Source organism: Takifugu flavidus, chromosome 1 (assembly GCF_003711565.1).
Source record: "Takifugu flavidus isolate HTHZ2018 chromosome 1, ASM371156v2, whole genome shotgun sequence".
Classification (NCBI taxonomy): domain Eukaryota; kingdom Metazoa; phylum Chordata; class Actinopteri; order Tetraodontiformes; family Tetraodontidae; genus Takifugu; species Takifugu flavidus.
The window spans coordinates 17,215,062-17,227,084 of record NC_079520.1 but is presented as its reverse complement, the minus strand read 5'-3'; the positions used below and the strand labels follow the sequence as shown (position 1 = coordinate 17,227,084).

The 12,023-nt window shown below is 47.0% G+C and overlaps 1 protein-coding gene across 1 annotated transcript; it reads right to left on the bottom strand.

Annotated features, from left to right (window-relative positions):
- Positions 1–6,978: 6,978 nt before the first annotated feature.
- On the bottom strand, positions 6,979–11,509 carry metrn (meteorin, glial cell differentiation regulator). The gene is made up of 4 exons (XM_057047839.1): positions 11,193–11,509; positions 10,270–10,703; positions 9,010–9,069; positions 6,979–8,520 (listed from the first exon to the last, which is right to left on the bottom strand). The coding sequence occupies exons 1-4, from the start codon at positions 11,297–11,299 to the stop codon at positions 8,207–8,209; spliced, it is 915 nt and encodes a 304-aa protein (XP_056903819.1). The 5' UTR covers positions 11,300–11,509; the 3' UTR covers positions 6,979–8,206.
- Between the last annotated feature and the right edge of the window lie 514 nt (positions 11,510–12,023).

The following is a 12,023-nucleotide window of genomic DNA, read 5'->3' as shown; positions in this document are numbered from 1 at the left end:
CCTCTCCACCACAGCATGGAGCCGGGCCGCAGGCAGCAGTGGGAAGTGTTGGATGGGGGGTCTGTGTGACCTTCCTCCTGCAGGCCAAACCGTGTTTATTCTGTAAGCAAACTGGAATAATGACTTCAAAGATGGAGTGTTTAAACCAGCGTTAGTGGATCATTGTCTCAGGCTTAATGCCTCCACTGAGTTACTGGATAATGTTGTGGCTCTGGTTCTGTTTCCAGCACATACGGGAGACTCATTTTTGTTGTTTTTCTTTATCTCCCAATGTCAGTGGAGATGTTCCCCTCAGGTTTTCTGTTCCAGGTGGATGGTCTCAGAATTCCTGATAAAAACCCAAGCTGCCAGGACTGACTGTCATTCTTGTTTTAGCCAAAGACAAATGTGGTCAGCTGCGTCATTAACAAGAATCCTGAAATATGTAACTTTATCGGGCTCGCAAAGATCCGACAAATCCCAGTCTGACAGCTGAGAGGGATCAGCCAATCTGCACTGGTATATCTAAAATTACACCCACACAAATAATTTAAGGAATAAATTAAGCTATTTCTGTGATGAATGTGATATCATCGTCCCCCCATGAGGAACATGAAATGCCTCCGATTCAACACGAGGGGGCGCAGCTCACACTGCCGGTCTTTTCTATGAAGAGAGCCCCAAAGAAATCCGGCCTTGAGAAAAAAATGCCTGGAATGTTTGTGAAGCTTATGTCAATTTCACGAGCTTCGGGAGAAGAAAGCGTGGTGACAATGAGGGGTCACCCTGGTGAGAATAATGTCATTACATGTTGCCCAGACGCGTACATGCCTGTGAATACTTTCCCTCGCCGCTGCTCTGGGAACAGTCTCACAAACAAACTGGGCTTTTACTTTTTTTTTTTTTAAATAAATCTTTCCAAGAAGGTCCACATTTAAAACCCCAGTGTTGCTGTGAAACAGCGTGTAAAAGCCCTCAACAGTGCCCGTTGAGGGCAGATAGCCTGTGTTTGTCTGTGTTTTTGGCATCTGTATGTTTTTACTCTAAATTTTCTTCCTGATAGGGAAATATGATGGGTGAAAACTGTCCGATGGGAAAAGTAGAGACGATGGAAAGAGTCAAATGCATGTCCTCTTTTCAGGGGGGGAATGGCAGCCATGGAGGGGAGGGCAGGGGCGATGGAGGGGCCGGGGGTGTGAAAGTTTGAGAGGAATGGGAAGTGGGATTTTGCTGGTAATGTATTACAGTCTCGGAGGCCTGGGAAAAGGGGTGGGGTGGGTGGTGGTTCGGCTTGGGTGCGTGCCAACATAGTCACCGTGCCAAAGCTGGGGTGGGTGCTGGGGTCGGGCCACTCTTCTCACCGACAGATCTGTGGGAATATCAAAGACGGTTTCTCCTTCGCTGCTCTGCCAGCAGACAAAATCCTGAGTGATTAACGTTAATGACACCAACAAATAAACATGACATCATTATGCTTCTGAGTGGGATTAATACTCACGTTACCACTCAGTGTTCATCGTGGCACATGCTGACCTTTTATTCATGCATGAGCTTCACTTTTGACGTGTTTCTGGCCGCCACATGCTCTAAAATGACCCAGAGGAGCAGTTTCTACATCAGCATCTTTCTCATGTTTTGCAGCACCTGGTTCTGTTGCTCGGGAACATTTGCATGATTTTGTCTTATTTGATGCCGTCTACGAAATGAAACCCCGAGATTGTTCCTCAGCTCTTAATTAAAAATCCACGCTGTAATTTACTTCACAATGACGTCCTTTTTGGAGGTACCATCTGCATCCTCTATCGCCATCTTCTCTGCAGCCAGTGTCTATTACTATTGGATTTCTAGATACTGGGACCCACATCCCCACTGTGGGATTTGGTTTGCACAACTGGGTCATGATCATGTCGGACAAAAGCTGTCGAATATAGTTGGATTTTACCTGAAACTCTCAACTCTTTCAGATGACGCGCAATGGCTGCCCTCACTAGTATAGTGAAGTCACCTGACTTGATGTGATCGTCAGACTTATAATCAGTCATCGCACCACAATCCAGGTGGTGAGACAATGATGCTTTTCTCCTATCACCTTTTTCCCTGGTTTGTTTTGTAGCCAACACTGTGGGAAGGAGGCTGGATGAATGTGTCATTCTTGGGATGGGAGGCAGGGTGGAGCAATGAGGAGGAAGTACCTCACATGGCCCACGATGGGCCGCTCGTCAAGAGGCCCTTTGTTTTAGGAGGTTAATGCCTAATTGATACAGGCTTAATGAGTGCAGGCTGTGTGTGTAGAGTGTGTGAGCCGGGGGCTGCACGGCCCCACCGTAATTGGAATGGACAAGCCTTGTGTGGAGGAGTTCACAGGGGGACGAGATTTATGGGAACATAAGGAAAGGAGAGGGAGAGTGGGAACGAGGAGGAAAAGGTGGCAACCGACATGGGGAATGTGGGGAGAGGAATGTGGTCTGAGAGGGAATATGACAAGATCCTAAGACAGACGTGAGGCATCAACAGCGAGCCGGCATGACGATCATCCAGGACATTCCCACGGCTGTGTAGCTCATTCATATTTTATGGTCTGGGATTATTGGATGACACTGATATATATTTGGGTTCATAACAGGGTGGATGTGTAAAAAAATGTAAGTCATGTTAAGTGAAATATAAATGTTCTGCTTGTGAAATGGATTCAGACTGGGCCAGTGTAACGCCTGAAACCGTCTGCTCTCACAGGCACCTGTCTTTTCTTTTCTGACGAGCTGTCTCTACGACCCCCTCTTTCAGTTTGACAGTCTCAGACTATTCATGGAGGAGTCCCCAGCTCCCCCCCAGACAAGCCAGCAGTGTAAAGCTGAAGAGGCATCGAGGGGGGGGAGGGGGCCCAGAAGAGCCGTGCACTTCAGAAAAACTTGGAGAATTAAGACCAAAAGCTACGGCGCTTCTGGGTGGCTGATTAAGAGGGTGAGAGAAGAATAAAAATGAGGAAAAAAATAATAAAGGGGCCATTCTGCATACTGAAAAAGAGGAAAAACAGAATTCTGTGATGAGAATATGAAGCAAAAAAAGAATATACGGTGAGTAAATGTGGGAGGAAGGGTTACAGTAAGGGTGAGGCAGGAGGGAGGCAGCTTCACCAACAAGAGCAAGTGAGAATGAGGCTGAGTGTCGGTGAGGGAAGGAGAGAGGGCCGGACCCTCCGTTTTCCCACACTCGGTTCCCACAGCGGACCTGCCTAATCCCTGTCTTAATTGGGGGAGAATTCCAGCACACATGTTCCCCTGGAATGAGTGTGGAAGCGAAGGGAGCTGAAGGCTCGGGTGCTGCTGACACATCAGACGAGCCACAGCGGCTGAGCTGATGCACCGCGTGCCAGAGCACTTTATTGGAACAGAAACCGGCCTCCTAACTGTCAGCACGTCTGACCTACAGGCGCTTGACGTGTTTCTCTGTCACTTCTCCTTCTCTTCACTCAGCCCTGCGTGAAAAGTGGCCTCCGCACAAGTAAGAAGCATGAAGGTCCTCAGTGTTCCATGAGTAAAATCTTTTGAAACATTCCCACACTAATCGCACATCTTCTAAGAAGCAGACCCTGGATCAGGGTGATTGTTGGAGGCCTCCTCACATGGAGACAGTCGCATGGTGCAGATATAGATTAGAGCTGCCACACAGGCGCGGATGGTTAATACAGGAGGCCTTAGAACAGCTTTATTGGTGGATAGAAGACATCACAAACACAATCCTCTCACTTGCTCTGGCATTCTTGTGGTTGCTTGGAAACTGCACTGATGTTTCCCTGCTGGTCTGATCTGATCTGATCTGATCTGATCTGATCTGATCTGATCTGATCTGATCTGTTCTGATCTGATCTGTTCTGTTCTGTTCTGTTCTGTTCTGTTCTGTTCTGATCTGATCTGATCTGATCTGTTCTGTTCTGATCTGATCTGATCTGATTTGATCTGTTCTGATCTGATCTGATCTGTCTGTTCTGTTCTGTTCTGTTCTGATCTGTTCTGATCTGATCTGTTCTGTTCTGATCTGTTCTGATCTGATCTGTCTGATCTGATCTGATCTGATCTGATCTGTCTGTTCTGTTCTGTTCTGATCTGATCTGATCTGATCTGATCTGATCTGTTCTGTTCTGTTCTGTTCTGTTCTGATCTGTTCTGATCTGATCTGATCTGTTCTGATCCGATCCGATCCGATCCGATCCGATCCGATCCGATCCGATCCGCTCTGCACTGCTCTGCTCTGCTCTGTTCTATTCTGCTCGGATCGGATCTGCTCTGCTCTGCTCTGCTCTGTTCTGCTCTGTTCTGCTCTGCTCTGCTCTGCTCTGCTCTGCTCTGATCTCATCTCATCTCATCTCATCTCGTCTGGTTTTTGTGGCTGCACCTCCTCATCAGCCCCTGCAGGATGCGGTGAAGGCAGCTGTGTTCACCTCAATTCATTCCTTTTGTTGTTTCTCACAATACCGTTTTTTGGCGGGAAAACCAGCCAAAGCGGCTCATTTGACTCGGCATCTTTGCTCAGGCCCCCTCCCTGAGAAACATGTCGCCCGCCTCTACCCTCATACAGCCATGTCCACCCGACCTTGATTGATTTTCAGTGTGCATTTTGGAAGGGATTACAGCCATCTGCAGGCTCTTGAGGAACAAAGCGGTCTCCTCGCTCTCTTCCCTTCAGTACTTCAGAGGGATAACATGGCAAGATAAACACGCTCCTGCACCGCTCTACATTTGTTCTCCTTTTCACTTTGACCTCTCAACCCACCCAGGCTGCCCGCTTCTCTTTACCACATCATTCTTTTCTGCTCCCACCATACGTCTCCACATCATTAGTTTCAGGAAGACAACTTCTCCGAAATGTCCAGAAGGAGACAGTCAGGAGGATAAAGACGGCCGTGATGCTTCATCTCACTGGTTGGATTAGTGGGAAGCAACATTGGCACGATCCTGGTCAGGGACACTGAATCAGCCTCCCCAGCTGTGTGAGGGTGTTATGGGAACCAGGACTTCAGCTGGGATGCCAAAGTGTGGTTATGGGCTCAGCACCAGCTGACGGAGAGCCTGAGTCACACGAAGAGGTGGACGATTTACTCAGCCTGATGTTTGGTTACAGAGGGTTCAATAACAAGTAATCATTTAATTTCTAATATCCAAAACTGCCTTCCTCTCCTCTATCTGTGGTCCCACATTTTATCCCAGTCTGGGAATAAAGGAAAGTTTATACTTATGCTTATTTGTTGCCCAGGATTTGGGGGTTTGAGGCAACAGTAACCGGAAGCACCGTTTCATCTGGAACTGGTTGGAATGAAAAACGTGCCGAACACCTGCTTCATCTGTCACCAAAGAACAAGAATTGGTTACTGGACAAGCCTGGCGGCAGTGGCGGCGTTGCTGGGGCAGGGAAGAGGTGGCCACGGACTTTTAAACATTAAAAGCTTCTGGCACATGTAGACAGACCGTAACAAGTGTGCGTCAGAGCGTTGCTCACTCTGTTTTGGATCCGCAAGAGGACAACAAGCTGCAGCTGTGCATCCAGCTGTGGGAAAGATGTGAACCAAGGAAAGAGATTATTCCAGAAGGAAGAGATCCAGGTGAAACAAGAAGCTCTCATATGTCCCCAGAGGGACTAGGCCATGACCCAAGGATGATCATACTCCAGGGAGTACATTAATCTGAGCCACGGAAGCTACAGAACTCAATCTGTGTGAGATTTATTAAAAGTTTGGATGTGATCATTAGAAGAAGACTCATAATCATAAAAGCATCTCATTCTTGGGTAGAAAAACTCAACATTGTCTCGTCAGTGTGGTGATGGTTGTGATTAATATGTGGCAGCAGCCCTCTGAATACACTGCTATAGGTAGAGTTGATACAGGGGAGGTTCCAGGAGAACTTTGCCCCTCATCTCTGATGCTTTGTCCTTCGCCACGTTCCTCCAGCTCCCCCAGGGCCTAGCGGAAGTCCCCACCCAGCGACTCACTACAGCTGCTTTGGACTCCTCTTTCCAGAGTGTTTCCTACATGAAAGTGACCACACTTCACCTCAGCTCCACCACAGAACAGAGAGGAAGGGTGTGTGTGTGTGTGTGTGTGTGTGTGTGTGTATCAGGGGGGCATTGTTCTGAGAGGAAGGTGCTGCTCCATGAGCAGTGTTTTATCGTACACTTTAGGTCTACTACAGCGACTGCACTGATGTGAATATGGATATATGTGGGTTCAGGTTTGGGTCATGGAGGACTGACAGCCCTTCAGGAAGTTGAGCATTGTCAGACTGTCACATATGAGCCGATGGTGAATAAATTCAGTGGTCTTTGTTTTGGCTTATCAGTGCTGCAACAGTTACCTTCGTATGTGAATGTGTGTGTGTGTGTGTGTGTGTGTGTGTGTGTGTGTGTGTGTGTGTGTGTGTGTGTGTGTGTGTGTGTTTGTGTGGGGGGAACTCATGTAGTACATCGCTGGTTAGGTTTATAATTCTAACAGCTCAGTTCACAGCTCTCCTCGTAAAGTTGAAAGTTGGTTTGATCTTTCTGTGTCTAAATGGAAAATATCTCAGGTGATAACATATCACACACTCCAAGGTGCTGGAAATAAAGAACCTTTAGCTCCAGACCCGTGGTCAGGATGAAGCCAGCGACTGTGCGGCACCTCAGCTCAGTCTGGTCTGTCAAGCTGCTCCCTTAATGGCAATTTATTACTTCCTCACTCCTGTAAATGGGGGCCGAGCACAACAGAATTCCACATGCTATTTTCTCCATGCTTCCCCATCCTGATAGCCGCAGGGTCTTTAACCCCCCCTATACCTCCTCACCTTTTTGACCTCTCAGACAGTGTTTGTTTAGACTTTTCAGAAATCTGACTCTTGCTCACTTTAAGTGACATTTGTAGGAGAGGCATGTAGCAACTTTGACATTGAGGCTAGTTAAACTATCTTTATGGGTAAAAATGCTGCTAAATTTGTGCGCATTCAGCTCAAAAGGATAACAGACGAGAGAATGTTTAAAATAATGTCTTGAATATATTTTAATAACACAAACAAACATAAAAATATTCCACAATAGACAAAATGCTGTTTTTATGACTAGAATTTCTTATTAACATATTTACATTCACATTACTGATGAAATTTCACATAAAAAATACACAGAAATGGCAGTGAATGCATTAAATATATACAGTTTCAGCATATGAAGGTAATTTGGTATGAACCCCTCCCACTGTTGACATAGTGCACATCTAAAAGAACAGTATTTTATACACCAAATGACTGAATTCCGAGCTAACCTTGTCCAGTCTAATTGGATTTTTCATCCAGTAATGCTGGATCATGGTTTTAACATGGCTGCTGTCATTTTTGTTTCCTGACTAAATGCACTAAATTTGTTTCATTTTTTTAACCTAAAGTTGTGACGACTGGACGACACCTTAAACTGCTTTGGCAACACATTTGCAAGTCATAATAAAAAAGAGTCCAGTCGTTTGCATTTCTTTGTTGTTCATCACTCGACTGTTGCATGGTTACATCCTTGACCCTTATTTCCAAAATAATGCCCAAAACCTGGATTCCTCAGGTCAAACCTCCGGAGCTGCTAAAAAAGGTGTCCTCAGCACTGCTTTTGAGTTGTGAACATCTCTCAGCACCCTTGACTCTGTGTCCTCTGAATGTCCTCTGTACATATATTAAATTCTAAATTGCTCCACTATGCTACATAAAGTTGCTTTTCATTTGGTTTTCAGTGCTTGCAGCATGGCAATTTCCAGATTATTCCCTTCCCTTTTCAGTGCAAATAAACTGATATTTAACATTTAGTATTTTTATAAGACTTCCTTTATAATCTCCTTAATAAAAATTGAGGTTTGGCCAGTACAAAACTCTTGTGGCCAGACGTTTTCTCCACAAAAGGTGCCTGAAGTGCATCCTCGTTAGGATGCCACTAGGCATTTAATACATCTTCCTGAGTTTCAAAGCAAGGACTCTCACCAGGGCTGGATTAATAGCTTTGTTTCATCCACATCGCAGCTCCACCTGCTCCTCTCTGACCAGCGGCTGCGTATTGCACTGAAATGGAGCTGAGAAAAGACCTTTTCATGTCCTCTGGAAGACCGTATCCACCGGTGCCACTGCGGCTACATTGGACACGCACCGGCTTCTTCCCAGAAGCGTGAAACGAGGCTGAGTTTGGCCTCGGCTCTGAGCGTCGCTACAGCTGCTGCAGAGGTGTGCAGTCAGTCTACGGGCAGCTCGCAGGGGATCAGCTGGGCTGCTTTAGCGCTGATGTAAGCCTGCTTGAAGTCCTTGTAGCGAGGAGCGCAGCCCAGCCAGGCCTCCCCAAAGTGGACCCGGCCTGTGAAGAGGAAGCTGCCAGGACCTGGTTTAACGCCGCACTGCAGCAGAGTCCTTATTTCCCCCCTGCTGACCACACGACTGTTTCCGGTGAACAGGGTGTACTTCTGCCGAAACACCCGGGTGGCGCTGACCTTGATCACGGCTGCCCGAAGGTTCTCGTCTTCCGCCACTGACCGGATGTTTCCTCGTACAACTGTGGATAAAAAGATTTGGATTGGTATCATTCAGTTTCAATTTGTGTTCTGTTTTTTGCCTTATGAAAAATTTCCAGGGTAGTTTTTAGCCGTGGCTCTTTTGGATTTAAAAAAGGATGGTTAAATCCCTACATAGACCAAGGCCCGCTCACTAATCCCTCCAATTTTTGTTGCCAGCTGGACTTCTTCTCAGCGCCGTTACAGCTCAATCGGAGGCCTACAGATTAGTCCACTGCTCCTTTCTGGAGGCTTGATGTTAAGATTAGACAGTGCTTCCATTAGCTTTTCCTGTGAAGTTGGGGCCTCAAAGATTTGCCGTTTCAACTTTGACTTTTGGGTGCTTGAATTTTTAACTGATTCCACATCAAAGGTGTAAAAATGCTGCCACTGCCGTGCCTCATTCTGAGGTTTGGTTTCTTAATCTTGGCTGAATTAGAACGGGGGCTGTTTGGGTCTGACGGACAACGAACGTCTGTGGTGAAACTTACCAAAGTCACTGGTGCAAACGGCCATTAAAATCTCTGTGTCGTTGCAGGGTCGGCAGGCATCTGCAGTGGTAACAAGGAGAGAAGAGACAGGTCAAATAAACTGCAAAAAGTCACCTCCAAACTAATATCTTCACTACTGTGAAGACTTCCAGCATCTCAGATCACATGTGCAGGACCAGATCGCTGTGAATGCTGAGGGACCACCAACCACTGAATAAGACAGCTGCTGAGTTTTACTGTCGGCAAAGGAGGACCAGGGAAGCTTTAGGATACGAGTTCCATCCCAGACAATTTAAAGCTCAACTGAAACTTTCCCTTTAAAGCCTTTCAGGGTGTCCACAGTCACACCTCATCAAAGCCTGTGAGTCAGGGCCTTCGCAGACTCCTGTTAAAGTGAGAATATTCGCACAGCCAAGCGAGGTCTCCTCTAACCTACCCTCTTTTAAAACTGAACTGGACCGTTAAAGTCTGCAGATGGCCTCAACTAAGTTAAAGTTGGACCATTAAATCTCTGTCCACCGTCACTGGTTGGTCTGTGGGTAGACAAAAAAAGAGTCCTGGCATTTTTTAAAGTTCTACTTGAGGTTCTTTGGGGGCCCCTTGCCCACCCCACACATTTTCCTCCTTAGTGAAAACCTCCTGATAAATGAGATTCCTTCCTCTCTAGACCGCATCCCCCCCCTCCCCCCGCATCTAAACTCAATCAGTGTGTGCGTGTGGGAGTGAGAGTGCAAAGAAATGTAGGGGAGGGGGGTTCTCTACTGCAGACATGTCTCCCCACAGAGAGGCAGTTCAACAAAAGAGTAGAGCATCTCAGCTGGGCAGAGGCCTCCCCGTCGCCTAGGCGACAGCAGTAATCCCAGAATACTCAGGCTCCAACAATTCAAAGGGCTGTGGACTCTGGAGAAAGCCCCACATACTGTGCTTTTGTGCCCCCCCTCCCAGTCTCACACACATAAACTAGTTCCAAGGCTTCTCCCAGTCCAAACCAGCACACCTCTGGGAAAACTTTGGCCACTTCCACCTCCCGTCTGTGGGAAGTCCACAAAGGTCTGAGTGAGGAACAGTTAGTCCTTTAATAAGTGTGGACATATATAAAATGTTAAATAAAGTGTCAACATTCTTCCTGTTGGTTTGATTTTTATTTTCTCCTCATATTTCAACAGTTTGGGCCTAATTCTTCTAAATAAAGACAGTGACCAGGAAACCAGCTGCAGTTGTGGAGGCGCCACTGTGACGGTGCCTGGAAACATGACTCACCTTCCACATTGATGGGCTGAGAGTCCAGCGACAGGTGAGCGGTCCAGTCTCCCCTCAGCTCATAGTGGAACGAGGCGATCCGCCTGCTGATGTCCTGGTGGGGGGTAGCCTGCAGGAAGAGAGCCACCCTCTCCCCAGGAAGCCGGCTGAAGCAGCGAACCCTCGGTGGTGGGGAGGACTCTAGCCTGTCCCCTACCAGGAGCTCCAGAACCCCATCTCTTTCCAGGTACAGCTGGGCTCCGTGGAATTCCTCCGAGGGCTTGACACACGCCGTGATGAGGCCAGAGCTGCTGCTGCCGGGGCCCACGGCCACAGAGGGCAGCCGGGGTGAGAGGCTGACACGCAGGGCCCCTTTGGGATAGAGCCAGTCCAGCCTGCCCTCCGAGCAGTGCAGGGAGATCTGCTCCACGCTGCCCTGCTGCTGGGACAACCCACTGCAAGGACAGGATTAAAGACCTTGATTAGATGCACTCTTTAGATGAAATCTGATTTAAAATTATACAAATAGGTATCTACACGTAACATGACAGTTTGTGTAGGGCGCCGCCTATTGGCAAATATGGAAACAAGCGCCAACGCTGCATCTCTAATCAAACTTAAACAATTTAATGCAAAGAAACTCTGTGTTTTTAGGAGAATTTTCAGTTAATCCTTCAGTCTCCTCTTAGTCTGGACCCCCCCCCCCCCCCCTCCCCCTTCACACACACACACGCACACACACATTCTCCATGTCTCCTGTAGACACCCTCCAGGCACAATCGCTGCAGAGCACCGCAAACATATTCACTGTGCCGCAACAACAACAAGCATCAAAAAATGCAATTTTGAAATAAAAATTCCTTCTTCTTGCATCTAACGTCTTATATTTCTTCTGTTCCCCCCATTAAAATGGCTGTGAAAATGTGCCAGCATGGGATACTCACCTCCCTCTCCAGCTGCACTGGTCTTCCGAGTAGTTTGAAATCGCCAGATTAAAAAGGCCAAAAAGGAAAATCCCGACTGCATTAATCCAAACCCCAGAAACAGACATGTTTAAGGGTTTTTTTTTAAGTTATGCAACTTTTAAAAGAAAAAAAAATCGTACAAATCTGCGATATCCTAACAGTCAAGAAAACCCCCCTCAAATTAAGCTAAATTTTCTGTAAATACAAGCTCCATAATTCCTCTTATCCTGAAATGGGAGATAAGAGAAAAACTCCGACACTTTTTCTGGCTGCTGATGTGCGTCCGGGAGTCGCAGAGGTCCCAACTTTATGGGGCCTCGGCCAAACTTGGCGGACCAATCAGCGAGCAGAGAGTGAAACTTTAAACCACTCACGCCGCGGAGGGGGCGGGGCCTCTGACCTGCGGGATCCGCGACAGTTTCACTTCACCATTGTGCCAGACAAAAAGACCAATTATCCCAGAGGAGAGAGCTGACAAAAGTTTGTTTATATTCAAATATCGTTAATCTCAACGTTAGTTTCTCCATGTTGATGTTAAAATGGGACAATTATAGAGTTCCAGAGTTTTAAATAGAGACATAAGGGAATTTTTCATTTCTCGTTTTTCAACACAATCGGCCCATAACAGCACTCATCAAACTTACTTTAATGGCCTTTAAAAGGATTCTGGCCTTTTCCAGACCTCTTAAGCACTCTGCAAATGTATCATATTCATTATAGCTTAAGCCAAACAGGCTGAACGGAGGATATAAAGCACCGCTGACAGCTGAGTGACACTACCCTGAGTTTGAGACACCCTATCTGGTGGTG

Bases quoted from the DNA above. Each gene is read 5' to 3' on its own strand.
- metrn (XM_057047839.1), bottom strand. From the start codon at position 11,299: ATGTCTGTTTCTGGGGTTTGGATTAATGCAGTCGGGATTTTCCTTTTT. The intron at 10,704-11,192 runs GTGAGTATCCCA...CTGTCCTTGCAG, and splicing joins CAGTGCAGCTGGAGAGGGAG to TGGGTTGTCCCAGCAGCAGG. The intron at 8,521-9,009 runs GTAAGTTTCACC...TTTTATCCACAG, and splicing joins CGTTTGCACCAGTGACTTTG to TTGTACGAGGAAACATCCGG.